At 56.3% G+C, this 28,000-nt stretch overlaps 1 protein-coding gene across 3 annotated transcripts; it reads right to left on the bottom strand.

The window, feature by feature from the left end:
- Positions 1 to 18: 18 nt before the first annotated feature.
- Positions 19 to 27,348, bottom strand: KIAA1522 (KIAA1522 ortholog). Of its 3 annotated transcripts, none has more exons than XM_043578632.1 (7): positions 26,975 to 27,348; positions 6,586 to 6,756; positions 6,446 to 6,501; positions 6,029 to 6,152; positions 5,333 to 5,449; positions 2,677 to 5,241; positions 19 to 2,245 (listed from the first exon to the last, which is right to left on the bottom strand). In XM_043578632.1, the coding sequence occupies exons 1-7, from the start codon at positions 27,207 to 27,209 to the stop codon at positions 2,223 to 2,225; spliced, it is 3,291 nt and encodes a 1,096-aa protein (XP_043434567.1). In that variant the 5' UTR covers positions 27,210 to 27,348; the 3' UTR covers positions 19 to 2,222. The 3 variants fall into 3 exon arrangements, with proteins under 3 accessions (XP_043434567.1, XP_043434565.1, XP_043434568.1); XM_043578630.1 differs by lacking the exon at positions 26,975 to 27,348 and adding an exon at positions 18,061 to 18,247; XM_043578633.1 differs by lacking the exon at positions 26,975 to 27,348 and adding an exon at positions 8,718 to 8,867.
- Positions 27,349 to 28,000: the final 652 nt, after the last annotated feature.

Below are 28,000 nucleotides of genomic sequence, written 5' to 3'. Positions count from 1 at the left end.
GAAACAGCAAACCACAGCCACGTTTTAATCATTTAATTAACACCTTTGAATGAAACACACACACACAGCTCTTTCATGTGTCTCACTCAGGCTTCAGGGCAGAGGGAATGGATTGTTTGTATAGACATATCAAAGACTCAAAAATTTAAAGAAATATATATATACTTCTCTCTCTCTAACATTTTTATGGAAATTAAAAATCAGAGGCTTTTGGTCTCTCCATTTGCACTAGGTCAAGCTCATTTACCCCAGAGGACAAAGAAGGGTTGCCTCTTCTAGATCCTCCCTTCTCCTTTGTACTCTGTCCCACCCAGTGGGGAAACAAGCTCAGAAGATTCTAACTGAGGATAAGGAGCTCAAGTAACGTTGGGGGGGGGGGGGGGGGGACGGGGAAGAGACACAGAAGTTGGGCTCCCTCCCATCTCCATCTCCAACAGCTCCAAGGCTGCTGCCAGGGCCAGGTTTCTTTCGTGGAGGCTTTGGCCTGGTCTTGGTTCCCAGGGGGCTGGTCAGGAGCTCTGAGCAGAGCAGTGCATACTGACTGACTCTCCTCTTTCCCCGGCTCACTGGACAGGTGCGACATGTACCCAGCAGCCGCTCTCCATTACCCAAAGGGCAAGGGAAACCTTGGTTTACAGAACGCTGGTTTACAGCCACAGGGAGAAGACCGCAGTGAGGGAGGGCCCCAGGAACCTGGGCTCTCGTACCACATCCCCTGTGTTCCCAGCTCTGGTTCTGGGAGGGGTTCGGCCTCTCCACAGAAGCAGCTAAAAGTGAGGTTCCTCAAGCCCAAGTCACTGTTGAGGAAAGAGGATCAGGCCAGAAGGGGTGGCCCTGGTGGCAGTCACACTACTGTGAAGGGAGGCACCGGGGCCAGTGGGGAAGCCAGCTTACCTAGGTAGGAGGCACAGGCTGAAAATAGGTCATTAAAATTCCTAGAGGAGACCTCAGTAGCAGAAGCTGATGGCCAGGGGGCAATCGCCCAGCCTGCTCCCCAGGAGCACTGAACCCCCTTCACTGACTAGGGAAGAGTCTGGAATAGAATGCACCTTTGGCTTCCTTCCCATCCTTGTCACTCAGCGTCAGCTCCCCCCAGTGAAACCACCTGTGCTGAAAGGCAGCTGCAGAAAGAACATGCACCGAGTAAAGAGAAAGGTCAGAGAATGTAATCTGTAGGGCCAGGTCTGGGCCCACTGCCCAAATAAGCGCTCCCCTGGCCAGACCCTCCACCCGCCTCCCTCAGGGCTTCCTGCACAGCTGAAAGGGACACAGCTTTGCCACAGCCCATGGGCTCCTGCCTCTGAAGTGTTGCGCCTGCCTGCCCACCCCAACCTGATCAAGTGAAACAAGGGGGCAGATGCTTGGCATTACCAAGTGCCCGCTGAGAGGCCTCCCTGTTCTGTCCTCCCACTCTCTGAGGACAGAGCCTGTGGACCTCCTCTCTTCTTCTCCCTCCCACCCCCTCCCTCATTTGGGCCCAGGCAGTCCCCACTTCTTGTCCCCTGCATGGAGCACCTGGCAGAACTGGAAGGCAGGTGGTTGGTGGTCAGTTGAGGCACAGGAGGGCTAACCCCTGCTGCCCCTTTTGTGCTTTGGAATTCCACAGCCCCGCTCCTACCTCCAGCCTGGAGAAACCTGTGGGAATACAATGACTCGCCCACCTCCAAGAACTAGGAAATGAGCAAACTGGATCGGAGGGAGCAGACTGGTCCCAGCTATGGGCTGGCTACCAGGGACTGATGCTGCCGCCATGTAAACAGGCCCTTAGAATGAGGCTTCATGGGCCCTGGAGGATGGACATGCAGCCACTTGTCAAAAGTGCTTTGATTCTGGACTACAGTATGCATGATTTGGACATGGGGGGGGGGGGGAGGAAAAATTCATGTGAGGCGCTCTCCTCCCAACCGTGTGGCCTCAGGGCCAGCAGGGGGCGCAGCCACCCACTCCCACCAGCTACCTCCTTCAAGATGAGGCTAAGGCCAAGACAAGCAGCAGCTGCCAAAGGGGAATCCATCCAGGGAGGAAAAGGCATGAGCTGGATGACTTGGAGGGCAGGATCAACACCAGGCTTGCATAAATATCGAAGGCTGTGAACGTTAAGGCTGCAGGCATCCTCTCTACTAGGTTAAGTGTCTGCCGTATCGTCTCATCCTTGGAGCTGCTCAGGTCCCTGAGATTGTATTCCTGGGATGGGTCAGCAGTGCCAGTGAGGTGCCTGGCGGTCAGACCAGCTCTTTCTGTGGGTCTGCGGCAGGGGGAAAAGAAGGGACATTCAGCAAGGGGCCTCTTGGCTTAGTTCTGGCTACTAAGAGCCCAAGGCACATCCTCACCTCCTCAACTGACCGATGCCAACAGCACCAGCTAGATGTTTTACAAACAATACCTCTGACATGCTAATGTAGGCATCATTGCCCTGCACTTTATGGTGAGGAACTTAAGGCCAGGATGGGTAGATAAAATGGCAAAGTTGGAGTTCAAACTCAGTAGGTCTGACTTCAAAGCCCAACATACCATGCTCCTTCACTAGCTTATCAACGGTGATCGCTCACTCTTCCCAGGCAGCCCGAGACCAGGGAAATCTTAAAGATCCAGTAACAAATTCCCAGTAGTGGGACTTCAGACACCTGCTTCCCAACACCAGTGATGGGGACCCACCCCCACCCCCATCCACCGTACCTGAGCCAGGTGGGCCCAGCTTCTGCTCCTCCAGGCCCACCAGCTGCATGACACTTCCATTCTCCGCCAGCTCCCCCTTAGTCCTGTCTTCAGCATGGAGCCCGTTGGTGGGAGGAGCAGTAAGGGACTCAGCCCGAGGAAAGCTGGGCGAGGTGGATGGCGGGACTCCCACAGAGGGCTTGCGAGCCACGGGTGGGGGAGCTTTAGGTGGCTTCTTTGGGGCTTGGGGTGGCCACTGCTCTGAGATGTTCCGAAGTTCAGCCACCAGATTCCGCTGGAGGTCAGCCTGGGTCTCAGGGGACACTGGCCTCTCCAGCTGCAGCTTCTTGGTGCCCCTGGAGAATATGAAGCTGGCCATAGAGGCAGGGGACTGGGGAGACCGTGGCTCCACCTCAGGCGGTCCATTGGGCTGGGCACTCGCAGGGTCCTTGCTGGCAGCCAGACCGGAGGCCTTGAGTTGGACAGCAGCATGGAGCCCTGAGGAGGGGGCAGGCGCTGGGCTGGCCCGCCCTGACAGGGCCCTTCGTAGCGGCTTCTGGGGGGCTGACGGCCCGGAGGCCGGGGTTGCAGCAGCCGCAGGAGCGCCCACAGAGCGCAGCCGAACCATCTGCAGGAGTGAGGGCGTGACCAGGGGTGCGCCAGCATCCTCCCTGGGAACCCCGCTGCCTTTGCTGCAGCCCACCGGTTCCTTCCGTGGGAGCTTGGCCAAAAGCCCCGAGACAGAACCAGCTGGAGGTGGGGCTGGTGGAGCCGGAGGAGGGTCTGGGGAACCGTGAAGCTGGCTCTGGGAAGAGACAGCAACTGAGAAGGATGAAGCAGCCAGGGATCTAACAGGCTCTGGGGGGCCTGAAGGGCCTGCAGGCTCAGGGCCAGCCACAGAGAAAAAGGCCTCCTCAGGTGGGGGGAAGTCAGCCATGGAAAGGTCCTGCACCTCCGGTGCAGGAGGCGGGGGTGGGGGCCAGTTGGGGTCTTGGAGGGGCTCCTCAGCAGTCTCTGGGGCAGATGGGGCCTCAACGACCTCAGGCTTCTTAGTGGGTGGTGGGGGAGGATGATAAGATGGAGGTGGGGACGGTGGGGGTGACTGGTCTTTGGGGGCACTGGGTGACTCCTGTGGCGGGGTCAGGGAGGTCTGCGGAGTTGGTGGGGGCTCGGGACTCACATCAGCAGTAGAGACCGGCCCGGGGACCACAGCAGGAGTGGCAGGAGCGGGGGCAGCTTGTTTAGGACTCTTGGACTTGGAAGGGGGTGGGGAGAAAGGGGCGGGCACCTTGGGGTGAGGAGGTATGGCAAACCTGTCACCCAGGGCAGTCGACATCTGTGCACCAGACCGGTCTGAGGGGGCTGGGTCAGAGGATGAGGAACATAGAGATGTGAGGGAAGAAGAGACAGAGGCCCCAGGGGAACGAAGGGAAGTGACACGTTCTGGTTTAGGGGGTTGGGCCTTGCCTGGGGAAGCAGGGGCCCCTGTTAGACCCTTAGGAGGGAGGGTAGGAGTACCACTTTGGCTCGAGTACCCACTGGAGGGTGAGAGCGTCCGTTCTGGGGAGCGTGGGGGACGCCGGGAGCCACCTGGAGACAAGCCAGGCACCCAGGTGCCTGCTGAGTTGGAGGGACACGGAGCTGCCCCCGTCCCTTCTGCCCCACCAGTGGTGGGTGGCCGAGGCAGCTGTTGCTGCTGCTTCCGCTCAGGCCTGGGCGGCAACCCCAAGGGCCCATCGGGTGCTGCTGAGCCCCGCTGATGGAGTGAGTAGGTCCGGCGGGGAGGTGGGGGGGGCCTCTTCAGCTTACGGAGGGACACGCTCCGGCCGGACAGCTGCCCACTGCTCCGAACGCTGACAGTGTCGGAGGCATCGGCGGTGCTGCCCCCGCTGGGAGAGCCCCTCCCACTGCCCGCCTGGGGAGGGGGTGCCGCGCTACTGCTAGCCAGAGAGCCCTCGGGCTGACCCTCAGAGCCACCCTTAGAGGAGAGGGTAGAGCCATCAGACACAATGGTCTCAGAGGACTGAGAGTGGCTCCAGGTGTCACTGGAGGAGGAAGGATGGCGGCTGCGGGGCCGCGGGCTGGAGGCCGAGGAGAAGCGGCCCAGCGAGCGGACAGAGGCCGGGCTGGCCGACAGCAGGCTGCAGCGGCTCAGTGTGCGCAGGCTGCAGCGGCCCAGGGCCACCACGTCCACCGTGGGCGGCAAGACAGCATGCGGAATCAGTTTTGACAAGTAGGTGGCCTGGGGCGAGATGGACATGGCTGGGCTCAGGGGTTCTGGAGGCCCTGCCCCTCCTGTCAGTCCGGGCACCGCTAAGGACATGGGCCGTGTCACTGGCGGGGGCCGGGCTCCTGTGGACCGCCCAACGAGGGTGTCATCCCGGTAGACGCGGTCGATGTGGCGCTGCAGCATGGCCTCGGCCTCGGCACCGGCCTGGGCCCGTGCCTCCAGCGCCTGCAGGGACACCCGGGCCCCTGTCCCTGAGGCCGGGCCCGCTGGACGGCCATCCACCGTGGGGATGCGGACGGCATCCCGAGGACCAGGAGGCCGAGGGGTACCTGGTGCCTCACGCTCGTTCCGCAGACCTGCGAGGGACAGGGAGGACCGGGGGGTCAGCGGAGGGTTCAGCCAGAGCTCCCGACTCACCACCACTGCCCTCCTCCCCGCCAGACTCACCGAGTTCCTTCTGCACGTGCTGCGGCAGTCCCAGCACCGTGCTCCGCCTCTCGCGCCTTCGCCGCCCCGACTTCCCGGACGATTTGGAAAATGAGTCATGGGGTCGGAAGGTGGACCCTGGGGGCCAGTCCAGGGGAGAGAAACCGTTAGAGCAGGTCTCAGGACACATTTTGCAGAGCACTACTTCTGTGGAATCACTAATCAGTGCTCTGCAAAAAAAGATTTCCATAATCAAGGAGGCGTGGGCCAAGCTAGGTTAAACAAAGCTAAACACTTCTTTTCTAGAAGGCTGATAATTTCCAGTGATAATTTCCACTTAGTGAACAATTATTATGTGTTAGCATGCTGAACACTTGGCACTCGTTCCAATAATGTAAGTACTCTTAACCTCATTTTTATAGAACATCAAACCAAAGATCAGAGTGGTTAAGGGTTGGCCCAAGGTCACACAGCTGGGAAGCAGCAACACCAGGCTCAAACCCAGGTTTCCTGACTCCTAACTGTCCTGCTTTGCAGTTAATGTGCATGGTGAGTCTCCAAGAAAAACGCAGGATACTGTGTTTCCTGGATTCACTGACTCACAGAGCCTTGGGAAATGCCAGATGAAGAGGAAATGGGGCAAGGAGCAGGTGCTGGGACCGAGGTGGTGCCCACTGCCCCCTCCCCCGCCGGGAATCCTGGCTGGTGAGCAGACACCTTTGCGCTGGATCATCTCTGAGCGGATGGAGAGAGCGTCCTCTGCTGTGGAGCTCTCAGCCGTGTAGGATGTGGTCTGGCTGCAGAAAGAGATGCTGTCTTCATCTGGCCCCATCCGGGAGGACTGTTGAGGGAAGAAGGAGATCAGGCCCTGGCCTCAGACATCCCAGAGGCCTACGTGGGCCTCTGCTGTTGCCTCTTCAGGGCTTCCCTTTGGAACTTTTGACTTGGATTCTCCCCAGCTTCACCTAGCACTGAGCGGGTTATCAGCTGGACTAGCCCTGAGGGGTCATCTAGTCCAGCCCTTCGTGATACAAAAAGGAAACTGAGATCCAAAAGGGTTCAAAGACCATACTTGCCAGAGATTCAGCAGGAAGGGAAAAGCAGAGTCAGGACTGAGCTGGGGGCAGAGCTCACCTGGATGCTCTGGGTGTCTCCATGGTCCCAACCACCTTTATTCAGTTTCTGTTTTTCTGGAAGACACCAGAAAGGTGTGTCGGGCTAGGTCCCTGACCTTGGAGAGCTAAGAGGGATACTGGAGGGGAAGTGAAGGCTACCTTGGTGCTGGAGGGAACGGAGCCCCTCCTGGGCCTGCGTGTGCAGCTCTTCGAGGTGAGGCGGTCGCCCACTGGGGAAGAAGACATTGTCCTGGTGCTCATCCACTACAGACCCTGGCCCCTGGCCGGACCCCACACTTAGACGTTTGTCACTCTCAGCCTTGGCAGAGCCTAGCAGAACAGAGGAGGAAGAGAAGTGAGGCCTGGGGATGCACAGGCTCCACCACAACACACCCCCAGTCCCAAGACTGCACACGGTCCCTGCACACACATGCAAGGCCTGCTTCCCCCAATCTGTAGACACAACCCACAGTTCTGAGTTATACACGCGACACACACAGCCCCCATGCACATACGCAAACTGTACCCAAGAGTACACATCTGAGCACCCACACCACACAAAGTTCCCCATACCCAGGGCACACAAGCCCACCATATATGCACACAACACCCACAGGCTTCAGGACATACACAAACAGCATCCCAGTATAAACATATCTGGGAACCAACATCGAACACAGGGGCCCCCAGAGAACACAGCCAGCCCCTAGGTCTATACACAACAGCTACAGTTCCCATTCTGTACATATACAAACAATACCCAAGTACATACACGACTGTGTATCCACATGTCACACAGGGCCCGATGTAAGGCACCCTGTATACACATAGCCCGTAGCAAATACATTGTCTTGTCTCCACACCCCGAGCTTTACTTTACAGAAAAAAAACCACCCCTTTCAAACACCCCCTTGGCCCAGGCCCAGGAAGACACTGTGGGACACTAGGAAAGGGTGTGGGCTTTCAGAGGTCACAACCAGAATTCCCAGGAAGTCCTGGTAGGAGGGACAAATAAGGGACATGGCCTCTTATGTCCCCTACTCACCCATGTGGCTATCCCTTAGAGGAAAGAAGGGGAGGGAAGAAGGCCCTCCTCCGGGCCCCTCTAGCCCCAGACAAGGCAGCTCCAGCCTCTCTTGGGAGAACAGTCCCAGGCATCCCCCTCTCCTGGAGGCCCCAACCCCTGGTGCAAAGGAGCCAGGGATCCATTACAAAGGATCCTGTTACAGGCCCCGCCCATAGGGAAGCTGGTCATCTAATCCTGGGAATAGGGGGCTGTGTCAGCACTTTGCAGCCCCAGCCCCCCTTTTAAATGGAACCCACAACATAAGCAAAAGCGCTGGGAGGGTCATGTGACCTTGGCAGCACCTTGTAGAGAGGGGCAGGAACAAAACAAGCCCTTTAAAGGGCCACGCCCCAGGATGAGGGTCTTCAGCTCAGACACCTGCCCATTTCTTCTTCCCTGGCCCACTCTTCAACAGCCAGCTCCTGCCCAGGGAACCTGCAGGAACCCTACAAGGTCAGAGCTCCTAAGTCTCCCAACAATCCCGATGAGTCTCACCTAATCCCTGCATTTTACAAGTTGGGGAAACAAGATCGATGGAAAGGCCTTGCCTACGGTCACCCAGCAAATCAGAGCCAAGACTAAACTCCAGGTTCCCAGAGGGGACACCTGGACCACACTCCAACCAAGGACATTTGCTTGCCCGCCTCCCCCCCACCACCCCCGGCGAAAGTCCGATAAACCATGGCCCCCATGTCTTAATCCAGGCCTGAAAGCCCAGTTCCTAAAGAAGCAGTAAGCAGGCATTGACCCCACCCTCCAAAACTTCTCTAGGGGCCCCACCTTGGCCTCTAAACAGCGTTTCAATGATCACGCCCCAAATTCCAGGGGCACTACTTTTCTCTCTTCTCTGCTCCCCACATCCCATCCTTCCACACACGCTGATTGACCTGGAAGAGGGTGCCCTGCCTCTCAGAACTGAAGTACTGGGATGTACCCAGTACAGTGTGGGTACCCCTGAAGGGAGGCAGTCTCACCCAAGGGCTGCAGGCTTCAAGGTCAGAGACATCTGGATCCATCCTCCCAAACCGAAGCAGGGCCCAGACAAAGGCAGCGGAAAAGCCGCTGGACAAAGGCACAGGGGAGGACAGGGTAATCTGGCCTCATTACTGCCCCCCATCCCCCACCCATTAGCCTTCCCCGGCTTTGATCCCCTTTTTACAGAAGGCTCTGGCAAATAGAGGTGTCGGGGTCCTTCTTTTCCCCCTCCCCAGCCACACCCACTCACCCTTCTTCTTAAAGAGCCCGAGGAGCACCGGAAGGCGGCGGCCCAGGAACACCACCATGACTGCGGGCGCCACTCGGGCCGTCCCCTATTCCGACCTCTCCGGAGCGCCGGGCGCCGCCTTCACCGTAACCCAGCACCGAGTGGTGCGAGTCGCCCGCCCAGCTGCAGAGCCAGCGCCAGGCAGGGGAGGGGGAGGGGCTGCTCTCCAGGTCCTCCTCCCACCTGCGCCACTGGTCCCGCCCACCCACCGACCCCGCCCCTCAAGTGGAGTGCAGTAGCAAGAACCATCCCAGATTCTCACGGGGAAACTGAGGCCCCGAGTCTGCAGATGCTCGGCTCTGGTGGAGAGTATGACTAGCAGGGCTGAAGACACTCAGTCCCAGGAGCAGACCATTAACCCGTCCCCAAGTCCTTTACTAACCCATCAGGGGCCAGAGCTATGGCAGGGGTCCCAGCTGCCAGATGGTGGGTGGAAGAGCCACTAAAATACACTTGGCATGATCCCCAAGTCCTCCTGGCTGGTGAGGGTAATTCCCTGGGGAAGGAACTCAGAGGTGGAGCAGCCAGGCAGCCCAGAACTGCCTGTGATGGCAAGTTCACTGGAGAAAGCCGCTGGGACACAGCCCAGGACACAGTACTAGGAAGCCAGGGAGATGCCCAGAGCAGAAACACAGTGGCCGGTGGGAACAACTCCTCCTGTGTATGTTCGGGACTTTCTTCCCACTTTGGTCAGGTGGAAGCAGCCCAGAGAAGCACTATGAACTATCCAAGGTCACACAGCAGAGGTAGGCTTCATCATCCCCCTCCTGCTCTTCCAGCCCAGGATCCTTCTCACTGGCCTCACTCTGTGACTTGGTGACTCTGATGAATCACCAGGTAGGGAGAACAGAACTAGCCAAGAAACCAGCTCACAGCTGAGGGCAGTAAAAGTGGAAGGTGGGAGGAGGGAACTGGAGGGAAGTCGGGCTCAAGTTCAAATCCAGCTCCATCACACACAAGTCATGACCTCAAATGGAAACAAGGCCAATAAGTCCTCTTTATAAGACAGTTGTACCCATTCATTCAATCAGCAGAATTTATCGAGCTAGTATTGAGAGCTATAGCAAATGGAGAACTTTGTCTTGGTCACCAGTACATCCCTAGCATCTAAATCAGTGCCTGTCACATATTGTGAGTTCAAAAAACATTTGATGAATACATGAATGAGGTAGACTAACTATAATTTTAGATTAGTGAAGACTGGGAAGCTATGATAGAGAAGGGGGTGCCTATAAGAGGCATCAAGGAAAGTCTCTCTAAGGAAAGGACATTGGAACCAAAACTTGAAGGAGGAGGAGCCCGCCAGGGTAAGTGCTGGGCACAGAGCCCTAGGGACAGAAGAGCAAGTGTCAGCCTTGAGGCAGGAGTCGGGGGGGGGGGGTGTCTCCCAGAATAGAAAGGAGGCCAGTGGGGCTGAAATACGGTGAGCAAGGGAGAGAATGACAGGAGCCAGGTCAAGGTGGGGCCCGGTAGGCCATGGCAGAGTCTGGCTTTTATTCAAAGAGCCCCAGGAGGTCAACAATGAAGGTTAAACTGGGTAGGAACAGTGTTAAGAGATCCCCTGGGCAACTCCAAAAAGAGTAGCTGAGAAGGTGGAAGAGAAAGTCTGTGAAATGCTGTCCCCCAAACTTAACCTCAGGACACTCCTCTCTCACCACACCTTTCTCTCTGAGCCCCTAAGGATCTAAGAATTCACAGTGGCTCTCATGCTGCAAGACCCCTCTGCAGCCCCTTCCCCATTCGCTGCCCCACCTCTCAGACCACTCAGAGGATGAGCCCTTGCTCTCTAGAAAACAAACTTTTATGCAGCTGGATAGTATGTAAATCCACAAATCACTTCAATCTAAACAACAATCCTAAGAAGTGGGCACTTTTTTTTTGAGAGACAGAGAAAAAATGCTGTCATAGTTGGGAAGGGGCAGAGGGAGTGGGACAGAGAATCTTGGGCAGGCTCTGAGCCCAGTGTGGAGCCCGATGCGGGGCTTGACCTCAGGACCTCACGACCTCGAGATCATGACCTGAGCAGAAATCAAGAGTTGGACACTTAACCAACTGTGCCACCCAGGCATCCTGGAAATAGGCCCTTTTGTCCCCATTTTACAGATGACGAAATGGAGGCTAGAAGGGGCAAGCTGGGAAAGGGCAAGGTGGTATTTGCACTCAGGACAACTGGAATCCAAAAGTTATGCTCTGTCTGCCATGCCAGCTACAAACCCTATCTCCCCTCTGAACAAGGACTGAGGGACCCTCTCATCCCCAGAAATTCAAAGTTTCTTGGCCACAGCCTCCCCTCTTCCCTCTCTGAGGCCAGACTCACCTGCCCCCTTATTAGTCCCGCTCAGACTGAAAAGAGCAATAGGCCTCATACTTGTAGGGTGATTAATGCCAGGTGCTGGGGGAAGGCAGTCTCTGCCCTCCTGGATCTTACAATAGCCCTTGGAGGCAGGTTCTCGAGGATTCTCTCCCATTGTTGATCATGGACCTGTGAGGCTCCGAGAGCTAGGTGACTTCCCAAGTCCTGGCTGGCTCCAAAACTGAAGGCTTTACCCACACAGGACACAGTCATCCTCAGCTACCCACTAACCAAGGAAACTCAGGGCTGAGCTCCACTCAGGGCATGGGGGAACATCAGCTCAAGGTCTCAGGCCCAAGCTGGCAGTCAGGGCCACAGCTGCAAAGTCCCAGAGGATCCAAGGCTCTCACACTTGATAACATCTGGTTGCTCCAGCAACACCCCTTCCCCCACACCCACAGCTTGGCCAGAGCCTGAGGCCTCTCTGAGCCTCGCAAGGCAAGGCAAGGCTCGGGTCCACACACCTCTGACTTGCTAAGGGTGGAGCTCAGCAACCAGAGTCTCCAGTGGAGGGCAGGGACCTCACAAAGAAACTGGGGCCCAGAGAGTGGAAGGACCTTGCCCAAGGCTGTATTTAGAGCCTTCTGCCATGGCACAGTCCAGAGGTGCAGCCTGGGGCTGAAGCTCCTGGCTCAGCCTGCAGCCTCCGCCTCCCCTCCTCCCCCACCTGCCAGAGGAAGGAAGCTTCCTGGATCAGAGAAGACACCTTGCTCTCGGCCACACCCCCTAACATGAAGGGCACACCAGGAAGCACACATGCAAGTTTGTGAGCTCAGATATAGTCCAACCAGCACCTCCAAAATGTCCCACTGGGCCCCCCCACACACAGGTGGGTGCTCGCAGGACCACGTCCACAAAGCACACGCAGGCCACCCTAGTCCGTGTCCTCACACAGGAGCAGGACCGCAGACTCATGCAGGGCCCAGCCAGGTGGCTGTGTGTACACAAAGGCAGGTGCATGTACCCACCACTGTGGGGCTTTCCTGAGCTTGGGGACAGGGAAGAAAGGGGGAGGGAGCCCCCAACCCCCAAGGCCAAGGGCACATTTGTGCGCATGCGTACACACTGTCTTGGCAACATCCTCCATGGGGTGAGGCCTCAACCTGCCCCATTCCAGAGCAAGGGGCGGGGGTGGTGGCGCGCCCACAGCCAGGCAGGCCTGACTCAGGGGAGAGGAATGACGGGGGGAGGGAACAGCTGCCCAGGTGGCCTTACTCAGGAGCTGGAGCCCTCCAGGCCTGGGCCTGACCCCGCTCCCCCACCACATTTGACCACTGGCCAGGCCCGGGAGCCAGGATTCAGGGTGTTCAGAGGTCCTAAGCCCCTCTGTACTGGTGAACAACCCAGGGCCTTCCGATAGGAGCAGAACCCAGAACGTATGGAGATTTTATTCTCCAAGACAAAGGGAAATGAGTATAACAAAAACCTTCACGTGGAAGTTTCTCTTTCTCTTCAGTCTCACAGAACACCCAAGAAAAAACCTGAAAGGTATGTCTGACTTCCCTTTTCACAAAGAGCACAAGGAGGCTCCAGGGAAAGTGACTTGCTCAAGGTCACTCAACCAGGAAGTGGCTGAGCCCACAATGGAACTTGGGTCTCACTCCAAACACTGCAATGGTCCTAAGTCCAAGGAAGTTAAGGGATCAGGGGGGCTGCATGCAGCCTCAGTCCCTGCCCAAAGAGGGGGAGCTCTGCACCCCACTTCTGCAGAAGGGAAATCCCCCTCCTCCCTCCCCTCAGTGGGAAGCCCCGCCCTAGAGCAGAGCTGCAGAGCTGACAGGCTGGTTTTAAGGTAAATATGGAGGGGCAGGGAGTGCCCCAACAAGGAGAGGAGGATCCCATGCCTCAGGCGGCTGCAGGAACCAGCAGTAGTGCAGGGAGGAATTAGCTACAATAATATTAATAAATGTCATAACGAGTTTCCGGGTCAGTATCTGCTCCTGACAATGACATAATAATCTCTCTGGGCCAGGGTGCGAGTCTCAATTTCCAAAAACCCTTTCCTTTGTTCCTTCAAGGCACAATTATCCCTACCTTATATATGGCGGAGAGGCAGCCACGATGAAGTCAAGAGGGGAAAAGCCTGGGAATCAGGAAGCCTGGATTAGAGGCCTTGGACAAATGAATCAGCCTCTCTGGGCCTCAATCTCATCTGTAAAGGACCAACACCTACCTCATGGAGTAGCTGGGAAAGCCAAAGCCACACAACCAAGTGTAAGCACAAAGTGTGGTCCTCAAGGGAGCTTCTGCCTCTCCAGGGTGTAGGGGTGGGTAAAGGTCTCTCTCAGGCCCCTCTGCCTTTCTACTGGTAACAGATAATAAACTCACATGTATTGATAGTACCAACTGATTGAGACACACATGATCTCACTAAATCCCCCTTGCCATACAGAGGCACTCCCTCAGGGTCAGTGACTTACCTAAGGTCACACAGCTAGTAACTGGCAGACTCAGGGTGTGTGAACCCAGCTCTGACTGGCTGCAAAATCCTGTTCTTCCCATACCACCAGAGGCCTCCACTCCCACCCACTTCCGGAGCTCTCTTCAAATCCCAAGTGGCCTTAAGGACCATTATTAAGATAAAGCCTGATAAGGGACACTTTAACAAGAGTTCCCTATCAGCTCCTCAGTGACTTAGTCCTCCTAATCCTCCTGTTTGGGAGGGAAGGGAATTCCAAGCCCAGACCAGAGACCCCAGGGCCCTGGGAGTCAAGAGCCTCAAGGTTTGAGTTCTCACTGCCCCTCAATTGCAGCATGATGCTGAGCCAGTACGTGCCCTTTCCCGAGCCTCAGTTTCTTCATCTATGAGATGGGAGGGTCGGAGAAATGATCTCTAAAGGTCCCTTAGCATGTGGGCTCTGCCCCTAGGAGGGTAGTGTCCCCCACTTTGGGTCAGGGCCTGGGGCAGCAGCGGGGGGGGGGGGGGGGGGTGATCCCTGCGACCAGAGAGGGCTGGGCCAGCCTCTTGTCTGCAAGCCCAAGGCTTCCACAACCAAGTCCAGACACACTGTTGGTCACAATCTCTCCCAGGAAGGGGGAGGAGATGTAGGGAGAAGCTGGGGGGTAGGTGAGTAAGAGGAACAGGACTTTTCCCAGCTGTGGGACCTACCAAAGACCCCTGGTGCTCCAAGTACAGAGGCAGGGGGAGGGATGAAAAGAATTCCAGGTGGTCTGACTCCACCAATGACTTAGTCTATTCCCTCAATCTCCTAATCAGCAAGATGGAAACAATAAATCCCACGGGGGCAGGGGAAGGGGGTGGCTGTGTATAAACCTGACAGTACAATGTCTGGGAAAAAGAGGAGGATCAGGGGCATCTGGGTGGATCAGTCAGTTAAGCATCCAACTTTGGCTTAGGTCATGATCTCCCGGTTCTTGGGTTCAAGCCTGGCGTCGGGCTCTGTGCTGACAGCTCAGAGTCTCCCTCTCTCTGCCCCTTGCCCCCACTCATGTTCAGTCTCTCTCTCTCTCAAAAATAAATAAATGTTAAAAAATTAAAAAAAAAAAAAAAAAAAAAAAAAAAGAGGAGGTTGGTATGGTGGGAGATGCTCCCGGACTCCCAATTCACATCTTTTACCAATCCCCCAAACTTCCCAAGACCAGACGCCAGTGGGCCTGGGGAGGGACGGGGGTGTGGTTGGATTCCTGAGATCCAAGGCCAAACAATCCCAGCAGGTTAGTATCTTTCCAGCAGTGAGAAGGCCTCTCCCTGTCCACCCTTACCATTCCCTTTCATCTAAGGGCATTGATCCAATGGACCAGCCATTCCTTGAATCTCAGTTCTCCTTCCATTTCTCACCTGCTCCCTCTCTGAGCCCTTGGGGGGCTTCGGTGCTCTGTCCTCAACCCCTGCCCCTCTCCCACAGTGTTTCCTCCACTTGTGCTCCCCAAACCCCCAGGGCCTCGGGCTTTCTTTGCCCAGAGGACCTGCAGGCCCCTCAATCATAAGAAGGAACCCATCTATTCCTAAACTGATTAAGGGCACAGCCTTTAAAATTTGATAGGCTTGAGTTTGAATCTCAAAGCTACCTCCTTGCTGAGTGGCCCTGGGCAAGCGACTTCACTTCTCTAAGCTCCAGCTTCCTCATCTGTAAAATGGGAAGGATAATGGCTTCCAGCTTATTTCTATACCTGTTGGGGGACAAATGAATTAACTGACGAAAGGGTTTAGCACAGAACCTCATTTTTATCTCTGAGTTATTATCTCTGTCACCAACCCCCTCAGCAAAGCAGCCTGGAGCATTAAGCCTCCACAGCCCTCTATGGCCCATACGCCCAACATCTGATTAATCCCAGGTCCTATCACTTCTGCCGCCTCCTCCTCGGTGTGTCTGCAACTGCCACTCCTCTCCACTCCCACAGCCCCCACCCTGTCCCTAGCCCTCACCTCACCACCTCTCCCCTGGATTACTGCAACAGCCTCCAGACTGCTCTCTTGAGCTTCCACTCTCACTGCTCCACCCCCCAACCTGTCCTGCCTGCACCTGCCCTGTTCTGGCGCCATCTTCCCAACACAACACTTTCATAGGCTCCTCCCTTGCTCAAACACCTTCACTGGCTCCCTATGGTCTACAGACTCCTGCCCTCTCTGCTTGCCTTGCATCCTTTCCCTCATCCTCTCACAAACGAATCAAATGGATAAGTACTCAAACCCCAGTCCCATACCTGGGCAGAGGCCCAGGCTGAGAAAGCCTTAACAATCCTCAGCACAAGTAAAACCAAAGGGATTGAAGTTTGCATTCACAATGGAATTTCTCTTCCCAGGCACAAGGAAGCAGCCTCAACCAGTTTTCTCTCCAGCCTCCATGCTCAGGTTCAACTCTTGCCTTTGTTCATGGCCATTTCCCAGAGCTGAAGAGCATCCCTGGTTATCTCTCTCTCATTTAATCAACAATCAGGACTCCCTCCAACCCTGTAGTTTCTTCGAAGGCCAAATTAAGACCATCTCTCCAGTTTTCTAAAACTAGCCCCAACCAAAAGCCTTCTGGATATTCCTCAGCCCCCACACTTACTTCTCTGTTGTCTTGACATTGCTTTCTGGTTTCTTAGGACCACCTTAAAGCCTGGTTGGTGCCTGAGTTGCAGCAGGAACTGTAAGAGCACAGGGACTAGTGGGCAAGAGACTGTAAACCTAGTCCTCTCATCTCTCTCTCTCTCCTACCACAAATGGTCACAAGTCAGCACCCACAGTTGGTTCTCAGGAAACCATCAGATTAGAGTGGCCACGGGAAAGCAGAGGAAAAGGCCCAGCCCCACCCCTTGGTGCAGAATCTAAGAGAGACAGGTGGTCAGATGGATTTCAGGATTGCTGGGACAGGGAGACTACTGGAGGGTCCTGGAGTCTCTCATCAATCCGCTTTCTGAGGAATCCTCAGTCTACCAGCACATAATTAACCCTTTTCCTACTGTTATTTTGATCATCACTGTTACTCTTCAAACCGCTACTAGCACATGACCTTAGACAAGCCCACCTTCTCTATCCATAAAATGGCTAGACAGAACCGTAAGGGTCCCAGAAGTCGCCTAAGCTATGCCCCCCTAATTTCACAGACAGGCCCTTCCGTGGGAGCCAGGAGGTCCAGAGGAGTGAAAGCAATCTGCTCAAGGTCACCAGAGCCCATACCAGAGTCACACTGAAAATCCAACCCCTCCAATTCCCAGCACAGGTTCTATCTGTCACCCCCTGCCCCCGTGTGGAGGGATGAGATCATCAGGCTCATTTCAGACCCTCTAGGAATGTGGGCCACCCTGGGAAGACATGGGTGGATTCTCCCACCACAGCCAAAGGAACCCCACCCCACCTTCTCCAAGATTCTTCCACTCCCAAAGGCCAGAAGGAATACCTGCCTCTGTTGGAGATCCCCTTATCTTCCTCAGGGGGGAAAGCAGATCTAACCCCCAGCCCCTACCCCATCTCTGGATTCACCAGGTAAGGGAACTGGCCACCCTCAACAGCCCCTCCTCCAGCAACCCTTGGGACTCTGGGGGATACCCTGAACTGTCGCACCTGCTGGGGGAAACCAGGAATCCTATCTCCCAACCCTAGAGTTGGAAGCCTTCTCCATTCTCCCCCTCCACCCACCCCCCACTTGGAGGCTGGAATGTGACCCGCGGAGGGATCCCGCAGCACGCCGGGAAGGGCTGCGTTCCAGCTCGGTGGCTGCACTGAAAGGGGGGACATGCGGCAGCGACCACGGGAACCGCGGGTAGGGGGAAGGGGGACGACAGGCAGCGGCGACGCAGGTGGGGGTGGGGAGAGAGCCCAAAGAACCAGTCCAACTCCCAATCACGTCAAATGGAGGCGGCCCATAGTCTCCAGCCCCCTGGTTTCCTGCTTCTCTCCTGCACCTTTGTCTCCCGTCCCTCCTGCAAACTTTCAGCCCGTTGGGGGCTAACAAGTGTGAGTGTGTGTGTGTGTGTGTGTGTGTGTGTGTGTGTGTAAAAGTGCCTTCGGGTCGGTCTTTGAGCCTGAGTGTGGGAGTCTGGTTGTGCAGTTCTGAACCCGTGGGTACATCTATGTGCCTAAGACGCTGGGCAACTGTACCTACATGACTGATGTGTGTGTGCGAGTGTGCGAATCTGCGCGTGTGGTATAATTCCTGTGGCTGTGTAAACCGTATACCTAGGTGTATGTACCTGTCTCAGGGTCTGTGCGTTCTACAACGACGCTGTGGGTGTAAACGTGTATGCGATTTTGCGTCTGCATGTCCGTACATTTGAGTGGGTGTTGTGTGTGACTGTGTAAATTGTGAACATGGACGTGTGCCCGCCCGTGGGTATTCGCATGTACGCGTGTCTCTTTGCGCATGTGAGGGGTGGGGTCTGTGCGGGGGATTCCCGGCCCCCCACACTCACACCCACCAAGCCCCGGGAGGGGGCAGCAGCGGTGGCGGCGGCTGCGGCAGGGAGACCCTCCTCCCCGCCTGCCCCGCCCCCACCCCCGGCCCCTACCTGCCGGCCGCTTCGCCGACCGCCCGAACCGCCAGAAGCTGCGGGCCCGGGGGCCGCTGGGGGCCTTCCTCTTGTGGTGTGAGTTGCCCATGGCGGGCGCGGGAGCCGGCGCGGAAACCCTAGCGCAGCCCAACCAGCCCGGCCGCCGGGCCCGCAGCCCCGGGAGGGAAGCAGAGAGACGCGCGGGCGGCCACCGCAGGCGCCCCCAGCCCCAGCTCAGCCACGCCTCCAGGCTTTGCGGCCAATGGCCGGGCCGGGGGCGGGGCCGGTGGAGGGGCGGGGCCTGGCGCGCGTCCCGTAGGCTCCACCCCTCCCGGGACCTGGGAGACCAGCTGAGCCACCCCACCCAGAGCGCTCGGGAAAGGCCCGCGTGTCCAGGTGGGGCAGGCGGGTCGCCAGCTCTCTCAGCCCAGCGGCCGCCTCTCTGAGGACTGCAGTGGTGCCCAGAGAACGAGGGCCAGGTCTCCAGACAAGGGGGGTCCGGAGCCCCGCTGCTGCTGGGGCCCACCAGCCACCACCCCGTGAGTGTCACGTGTCTGTGTGTGTATCTCCTGTCTCTGTGCCTGTGTGTACACATGTATCGATCTGACTGTATTTCTGTCTTAATAGTGTTTCAATAACAGCATCCTTTTATATAGCGCTTACTATGTGCTAGGCACTCTGATAAACTGCTTTCATGCCACAAAACAATTTTATAAGGTAGGTAGTTTCATCATCCCCGGTTTACAGATGGGGAAATAGGGGTTCCATGAAGTCAGCTGACTAGCCCAAAGTCAAACATCAGTAAGCTACAGAGCTAGGACTCAAACCCAGACTGACTCCAATACCCACTGATCCATGCTACTACTCCTACTGTTTATCTGTGCCTCTGCATAACCTTGAAGGAGGGCATGTAATTGGGCATTGGTAACTGTATGCTTGAATGTGGCTGTGTAGTTGTGTGCCTGTGTACATACCTGTGACCCTGAACGTGTGGGTTCCTCTGTGTAATCATCCGTGTGCATCTATCCATATCACTGAGTCTGTTTTCAAACATCTGGATATGCGCTTTTGTGTATCCACCTACGTAACTGTGGCAGGCTCTGTCACATTGTGTCTGTGTGTGTAAGTAATGGAGTGTACAGGTAAACATGTGAGGCCACTCATGTGTGTGTGCCCCCCATCATCTCCCCTTATACAAGTCGTCATCTTTCAAACCTAGGCCTCCCTTCACCTCTTCTAAAAACCTTCCAGGCCGCCAGGCTATCCTCACCTCTGTGTCCTCACAAACGCCCTTGTGCTCAGGGCTCAGCAGCCTAGGCAGTGACTCTCCTTTACCATTGCTCTGCCCTGTCTCTCCTACTAGGGGCAGCATGGTGTAGCAGAGAGACTGCTGGGCTAGAAGTCCAGAGCCTTCAGTTCTAATCCCCATATTGCTCATCCTTTCTGCCACCTGGGTAAGCCCGTCCACTGCACCAAGCTGCCTCTTATGCCCAGTGGCTCCAGGGCACCCTGTCCCTCCCTGCAAAATTGGGGAGTCAAGCCCCACCCTCCTTCAGGTCCATGCCTTGCTAAGAGTTTGCGATTAACAACAGTGCAGTCCCCGAGGGGTTATATTTTATTCATCCACTCATCACGCACACACTATATACCAAGATGGGTGCACCAGGTTCCCGCTTTGCAGAGAAGAGGGTCCTGGCGTCAAAGTTGGGAGACCTCGGAGTATCTGCTAGCCCAATTCCCCTAATTTACAGATGGGGCCCATAAAGGAGAAAAGTGGTATGAAGGAGCAAAGAGAACACTCAAGGGTAACGTCCAGATCTCTTGACATAAGCTGAGCGAGGGTGTATGCAAAGAACTTCAAAGGACGTCTGGAGTGTAGCAGGTGCCTTGGCCTTTGCAGGAGGCTCTGCAGTAACTGCCCTGCCCCCAGGTCAACTCATCTCCCACCACACCCCTCATCAGAGCTCCAGCTGCACAAAACTGCTTGCCACACACACACCCATACACACCTCCAAGCCTTCCCACATGCTTCTTCCTCTTCCACCTTTGCCTGGAAGATTCCTCATTTTCCTCAAGATCCCGCTGGACAGTCTCTTCCTCCAGGAAGTCTTCCTTGCAGCCCTCCTCCCCCAGCTCAGCCCTCTGTGCTCCCACAGGCACTAGTGCTGCACTCTGATAGAACTGATCACACCTCACGGCCCCCCAGCACCCTCTGCAACACCATTCCAACACTCGTCTCGAGACAACAGCTTGGTGTGGTATCTCCCTTTCCAACCAGAAAACAAGTTCCTCGGGGACACTGATCGCCTCCCTCCTCTCAGTAACCCCAAATGCAGCACAGTGTCGGGCACGCAGCACGTCTGCCGTGTGGTGTTGAACAGGACCTGGTGGAAGCAGAGACGGTGGGGCTGGCCCGCTGACGCGGAGGAAGGTGGTGATGATGTCACTTAAGTACTGGGAAAGGTGAAGAGGCACAGGCAGGAGAGTCCCAGTCTTATGTTCTTTCACTACAGAGGCTGTGCTTGCTCCAGGATCCTGGAGAAATAGTACTGCCCACAGCCAAGAGCATGAGAGAGCCTAGGGTAGGACTGTGGGAAGACGTAGCTGGTATGGAAGACCAGAACTCCTAGAAACCACAACACTGGGCTGAGCGCCTGGTGACTTTCTTGAACCATGGTGAAGACCTCGCCTAGCTAGAGGTTTGGAGGAGAGGGGTGTCCTAAGCAGACAGGGGGCCCTGTTTGGAGCAGACCCCAGCAGCAGCCTCCTGGGAATTATGCACTTTGCCAGAAAATTTGGGGGTTAAACCCTTTGCAAGCTGAGCTGTGTCTGTCTCCCCTCCATGCCAATCACAGGGCTGGGCACCTTGTGAGTAGGGCTGACAACCCTTGATGAACCAGCCCCTGGGGGCAGTAAACACAAAAGCACAGAGACAGTGGAGTATACTAATGGGAGAGACCCAACAGCGATTCCACCCCTCCGGCCCATAGTAGCTGCTTCCAACCTGCTTCCAACTTACTTCCTCCCCCAAGTCAGCCAAGGGCCTAGAGGTGGCCGTGGGGTATGCTGGGGTACGCTGGTATGTTGACAGAAGGTGGAGGTGTGGATACCTGCTCTCCCTGCCCCACCACCGTCACGGTGGCCCAAACAATATACAATGCCTCCTCTCATTAGTTTTCATGGGCATGTGACAGGCCAGGAGCAGCTGAGGCAGCTTTAAGGTTTGGGGAGACGGGGATTTCCAGGGGACAGCTGGGTAAGGGGAGGCTCTCCCTCTGTCCTTTTCTGACACGAGTGTAGATTTTTCTGGCCACCGGGCTTAGCCACCCCAGTTCAGCAAACTTTGCTGCCAGCCCTGCTTCAGGGGCAGGAGACGGACAGAATAGTGGGGGGAGGGCCCATCCTAGCCCAAAGGGGATTTCCAGAACACTGGGATGTGTGCCATGGGTGGGGATTTGAGGCCTCCATCAGGAGGGAGAGGGAGAGGCAGCTGGAATGAGCCCCTGAAGGTGCTGGAGGTAAGGGAGGGGGTGGAGCCCTTCTTGGACTCAGCTTCCTGCTCATCTCATCCCACTCCTGGTAGAGGCACCTCTCTGGGGCCGGATTTTCCATTTGAAGTCTGAACAAAGGAGTAGGGAAGCTAAGGTCAGCCTGGCAGGTGAGGGTTCCTGCTCCACCTTTAATGCTGGCTGGCTGTGTGACCTTGAGCAAGACACTTAGTCCTCTGGGCCTCAGCTGCCCATCTGTATGTGCCATTACGGCAGCCTGCGGCATCTCAGGCCATCAACTCTGAGCATCTAGGATCCACAGATGCCCATGCTCTGGGGCCCATATCAGACCACCTAGCTATTACCCAAAGCCACTTTGCACCAGGCCCTGTGCTGGGCAGTGCAGAGGGAAAGGACCATCAACCCAGTCCTGCCCTCAGGGTGTTCAAAACTGTGAGGTATGGTGATTCCTGCAACCCACAGAACCCAGACAGGCAGCTGGCCCCAGCTCCTTGCAGGCGCCTTGCCTGATTCCAGCACTGCAAATCCCTCAACCCCAGCTTCCTTTCATCCTTCCATTTTTGTTTACATGTCACCTCCTCTGGGAAGCCATCCCTGATCTCCCCCTGGGATCACTGTGCTTCCCTCCTTTGTCACACTTCTTGACCCTTCATTACCTGTTCCATGTCTGGTTCCTCCCTCAGATTGTGAGGTTCATGAGGACTGGGACCTTGTCTCTCATTCATCCCCAGAACAATGCCTGGCACATAGTATAGGTACTTATTACCCAATATTAAATACTTAATCAATATTTTGAAATACAATAGTGAGGCACCCTCTCCCATCTGGACCCAAGGCAGATAATGCCCATCCCTTCACAGGGGCCTGGAGGAGGTGGTCACAGATTCCTCTAAGAAAGTCACTCCCCCATTGGCCGTATCCCACAGCAAAGAGAAACCTACCCCTAACAAATTGGTCCAGGCCCCAGGCTAAGGACACTGAGATGTCCTACCCAAGAAGGTGGCCAGAAAAACATATACTGTCCAATTCCAAATCCCTTAAGCACCCTGTCCTAGTCTGGAGGCAGTAAGTTCCCTGGGGGCCATCACAGAGATGAGAACACTGGTGCCAGGCCTTGAGAGATGAGCAGGAGTTCAGTGGATAGAGAAGTGAAGATATGCACACCCTAAGTAGGGGAGACGGCACATGCAATGGCACAGAATGTGGAAATAGAGTGTTTACTGAAAAGCAAACAGACACTCTCCTGTCCTTAGATAGGCAAAGTGTCCATTACCCAAAGTGCCTTAGGGTCCTGACTTTGTTTTGGAGCTCCTCAGGCCCCTTCCTCAGCAGAGAGAGATGGCATTATTCACACTATTCTCCTGGCCCTCCTTACTATATCTAGGCCACTCGGTCCCAATGTCTTGTACATGACCGGCCAAAAGGCAGCCTCTCCTTTCCTGAGCATAGCTCCCACCCTCATGGCCCCAGCCCATCCTTAAACCAGAATTCTAGAGCCAGAGAGGCTGTCAGAGGCCATGAAACCCCATCTTTGTCAAGACGGGGCATGTGTGGCCCACCGTGGGGTGCCACAGAACGTGTACAGAGCACAACTCAAACTCAGGAGTCTCCTCACAACCCCACACCAAGGGCAGTTCTCCCTGAGTGAGTGGCCAGAGTTCTTCAGGTGAAGTCTGCTGGACTCAGCAAGGTGGCTCCTGAATTCTTTGAGTACTGAAGTCCTCTAACTCTGATCCCAAGAATGATCCCACTCCCCACCCAGCCACTGTCCACTGCCCGCGAGTAACCTTCTTCGGGAGGGCTACATCCTCCTATGTACTCCTCTCCAGAGTCAGAAACACACCCAGCCTCATACTGTTTTGTTTGGAGAGTGTGGCCTCTGGAGGCCGACTGAGTGCTTCTGTCATTCCATGCAGGTGGGGACCTTGCCTGTCTTGTCCCAGGTATCCACGTTACCCTGAACAGTGCCTGACACTACATAGTAAAGGATAGGTCTTTTTCAAATGAATGAAGCCGAGTGACCTATTTTCTCCCCTATAAATGGTAATAACTGCCCACCTCTCAGGCTGTTGTGAGGACAAAGGATAACACTCATAAAGATGCCCAGCCGGGGTCTGCCAGAGAGCAGCCTTCTTGTTACTTCTTCAAGTTCGCCGGCACCCTGCTCTTCTACGCTGCTCACCTCCTGCAGAGAGCCTCCCCTGATTATCTATTTGGGCTCCAGTCCTGGCATCTGTCCCAGAAACACTTCCTCCCCACATACTTGTCTGGAGTCCAGGTGATATTTCTGGAAAATATGGCTTCTTATTTGTTTACTTTTTCTTATGCCTGAGTCCTCTTGTTGGGCAGAGGTGAGATTCTTTCTGTGGCTCCCGCCTCAGTCATCATCACCACTATCACCATGGGTATCTGAGGCGTAACCAAGAGTGGATTTCCAAACATGGATCAGCTAACGTCCAAGTCCTCAGCATCACAACCGCAGAAACTTGCTACCCTCTAGACCTTTCTCCACAGCTTCACAAAGCACTTCCATGGCTGTTATCTAATTGGGTCCCTGAAACACCCCTGTAAAGCCAGGATTTATTATCCCTGTTTTACAGATAAGGAAACTGAGGCTTAGAGGGGTTTAATAATCTGCGGGTGTCACATAGCCTGGGAGGGGCAGCAGAGTTGTCCTGTCAGCCCTGAGCCTCTTCCCTCCAGACTGGGTCCTTAGAGCTCAGGTGATTAATAGCGACCCTTTGCATTTTTGTGGTAACTTCACTTTTGCAAAATTTTCACGTCCCCTCTTTTGAGAATCGTACAGAGACAGAAATCTTGGAGTCACAAACCCACCAAGGCAACGTCCAACCAGAGGGTCACCCCTGTGAGAAGGTCCCCTGTCTTCCCTGAGCCAGTAATGGAATCAGTGGGACCAGAGAAGTTGCTGCCCAACATCACAGGGCTTGCGAGCAACTGAGCCAGGATCTGGACTCTTATTTGCCTGACTCTCATACTCCTCCCACTCTGTCAACTTCCCTTATTTCTCTCTGGGCCTTTTCCCTTCTGTAGAATGGGTTGGAAGAAAAGATCTTTAAGCCTTACCCCCGGTCTGTGTCCCACCTGTATGTCTTATTTATGAAAACGGTACCGGTTGGAGAGGCAGATGGTTGGAGTTCAAATCCGAGTTTGGACAAATTCAGCACTCACTGTCACTGAGCCTCAAATATTCTTTCATCTGCAAATGGGCTCAAATGAGATAATGGATAAAGGGCTCCTGGCACATTCAGAATAATCAATAATTGTCAGATTTCCTCTCTTTTCTTTCTAAGTCTGTGCAGGGCAGTCCTGGAAGACAAGTGCTCAAAATTCTACTCTAAGCTCAGTTTCCCTATCTTAACTGTAGTGGAGTCAGATTAGGGGAGCCATGACCTGCATCTCTGGGTCTCTGGTTCAGAGACTGGGATGGGGGAGCTTCCCAGCAAAAGCTCCTAACCTCTCAAGAATTTTCTGTATATTCCTCCTTCCCATCTTCCCCAGTTTCCATTCTGAACATTTTCCCCAGAAATAGTTAAGCCTTCTTTGGGCTTCCCCTTCCTGATCAGCAGTGCCAGTGGAGATTAGAGAGATTGGATTCATTTCTCTTCATAAACAGAAAAGAAGTTGGGCCAGGCAGGTGACAAGGAAACAATTGGAATAATAGGAGGTTGGAGCAAAATGGAGCAGGACTTCCTCCAGTCATACCCAGGGCCACCCCCAGACCTGGGGAAACAACAGCCAGGGGCAGGGAGGTGTTTCCCATGCACGTGGGCTCAAATCAGGCCGACTGCTGCCCAGAAAGCCCAGTGCTACTGGATACCAAACACAACGCAGGGGGAGGCCTCGCCACTGAAGCAATGACAGATATACCCCAGGAGGTTGGAGCAGGGACTTATAGGATCAGCTTTCCCAGCCCCTGCCTCCAGGCTGGTCTCTGGGGAAAAGGGTCCACTTCCCTGGGGTACACCACTAGCTTTCTATCTCCAGTCCTCACAGTCTGACCACAATCCATCCTGCTGCAATTCTGACCCAAGCCCTCTTGAGAGGGGGATGACTTCAGACCGAATCCCAGTGGGACAGCCTTAGGACAGACTCGGGCCTCCAGTTGGGAGTACAGAGCCCTTGGAAACACCCTTCACCCAAACCCTCCCTCAGGGCTTGGCCCAGCCATCCCTGCCCCAGCACCCTGACTTCTATTTGTGCCTGGGCCAAAGGGGAGCAGGGCCCTCATCCAAAAGGAAGATCAGGCCGGATTCAATCACACAAGAGGCTTTTCACCCTCTTCCTGACCCCTCAAATGTTCCTTCTAATTCTCCTGCAGAGGAGGTGGTTAAAGGACACTGGGAGGGTAAACACAGATGGGATGGGCCCGCACACACCGCCATTTCCTCACCTCTGGCACTGCAGCAGGAGCCACAGGGAAGGTAGACTTCGGAGCAAGGCAAGCCCCAAGGGAGCCCCACCCTCTTGCAGAGACTCATGCCCTACCCCTCAAACGGGAGACAGAAACAGAGGGGGGAAATGAGAAAAGAACCAAGCAAGTGCCCGAAAGAAAAGTGACCCCAGCAGGGATGAGCCAAGTCAGCCATCCGCCCCCCCCCCACCACCTCCCCTCAGGCTGCCCATCCATCAGGCCAGAGAGCCCACAGACAGGGAATTGGCTGTTGTGTTTAAGTACCCGTCACAGCCCAGATACAGCTTCTCCGTTAATTTGGGCCTCAGTTTCCCCCATCTGTAAGCACGCTTCCAACACTGGCATGTTTCTACCAGGCCTGGGGGAAGGAGTGATGGGGAGGGGCGCCATGGTTCGTTCTCATCCGTGAGCTCACCACCCCAGGAGGTGGATGTTTGCGGTTTGGCCCGGGGGAGTGGTGAGGGGAGCCAGGTGGGAAAAGCTAACACAGTTAAGAACCTAAAGCATGCTATGCCCCACGTTGGGTCCTTTGTGGGGCTGAAACACCTTTTGAGTGCAGTTGACCTTCCAGACCTGGAGGAACCCCCACCAGAGACGCAAGGCCACTTGCCTCTCCCATGGGCCCCAGGCCAGAGCCAAGTCTCTGACCCCCTGACTCAGCAGAGGGCAGAACCTGGGTGAGCCTGGGGGAGGGGGACTGCCTCACCGTCCCAAGAGCCAGATTGCCAGCACTTCCTGCTTAAACCAGGAGATTCCTGCCCCAGCCGGGGGTCCCTTCTCTCCAGAACGGGGCCGGGCTGACTCTGGGAGATGCTGGCGGGGTGGGGCGCGCAGAATGGGGGTGCTCGGGCTGAGCCCCGGGCTCTTCGCTCCCCCCCGCCCCAGTGCCTAGAGGCTCACCCCTCCAACGCGCCGCGGACCCCTGGCGGAGCCACCCTGGCCGCACCCTCGGCGCCGCCCGGCGCGCAGCCCAGGTGCCCGGCCGCCTTACCTCGGCCTTTACCCTTGGCCCTCCTGGCCTTGTCGTCAGCCTTCTTGGCCCGGGGGGCGGCCGGTTCGGCGCCCTCGGCCCCCGCCGCCTTCTTCTTGCGCCGCTTGCCCCGCAGCCAGCTGAAGGCGCGCCGGAGGCCGGACGCGCCGGAGCGGGACTTCTTCCTGCGCGGGGGGCCGCCCGGACCCCCCGGCTCGTCGGCCGCAGGTGCGGCGGGGGGCGCGCGGGCCGCCATGGCGCGGCGGGCGGACCGGGTGGCGGGGGTCAGGCCCCCTGCGGCGGGGCACCCATGCGCGGGGCGGGCGCGCGGGCAGGCGGCCGCCGCGGGGAGACGCGCGGGAGAAAAGTTTGGGCGGCGGAAGCGGAGCCCGCGGGGAGCGGCCGGGCGCCGGGAGCGGCGCGGGAGGGGCGGGCCGGGCGGCGAGCAGGCGGGGCGCGGAGGCCGGCCGGGAGCAGAGGAGGGAGCGGCCGCGGGGCGGGGGCGGCGCCGCCTGCCGCCCTCCCCGCCGCCTCCGGCCCGCGGCCCCGCTCTGGGCTCTCGGGGGGGCCCGAGGAGGGAGAGGTCGGGCTCCGAGCGAGCAGCTCCCGTGTCCTCGGGGTCGCGCGACGGCCCGGGACCCAGAGGGCGGGGTCGCGGGGCGGGGCGGGAGGGGCGGTACTGAGGTTCGGTGCCGGCGGGGGCGCGAAAGGGAGTCCGCCTCGCCGGAGGAGGTACGAAGAGGAGGGGGCGGAGAAATGCTCGGGTTGGACCCCGGGACTGCTAGGTATCCTGAGTTCAGTTCAGGAGATGGGATGGTTCTGAAATTCTCCTGGAATAAGGGGATTCTGAGAATTCTTTCCAGAACTCGGACGGTATTGACGGTTTGCTCTAGACACTGAGGCTTCAGACGCACCTGAGACCTGTGACCGACAGTGGGCCTTCCTCGGCAGGCTGGCGATTGAGAGTCACCCCATCGCTCCTTCTCCCCAACTCATTGCACCTTCCCCCAGTGTCAACCCTCAGCGTGGAGCTGGGATCCATGCTTC

This window comes from Prionailurus bengalensis, chromosome C1 (genome assembly GCF_016509475.1).
Source record: "Prionailurus bengalensis isolate Pbe53 chromosome C1, Fcat_Pben_1.1_paternal_pri, whole genome shotgun sequence".
Lineage (NCBI taxonomy): Eukaryota > Metazoa > Chordata > Mammalia > Carnivora > Felidae > Prionailurus > Prionailurus bengalensis.
This window is presented reverse-complemented; position numbering and strand designations above follow the sequence as displayed.

Coding starts and splice junctions, on each gene's coding strand:
- KIAA1522 (XM_043578632.1), bottom strand. CDS start 27,209: ATGGCGGCCCGCGCGCCCCCCGCCGCACCTGCGGCCGACGAGCCGGGG. Junction 5,450..6,028: donor AGAGATGATCCAGCGCAAAG/GTGTCTGCTCAC, acceptor ACTGGCCCCCAG/GGTCCACCTTCCGACCCCAT. Junction 5,242..5,332: donor GCACGTGCAGAAGGAACTCG/GTGAGTCTGGCG, acceptor TGTCCCTCGCAG/GTCTGCGGAACGAGCGTGAG.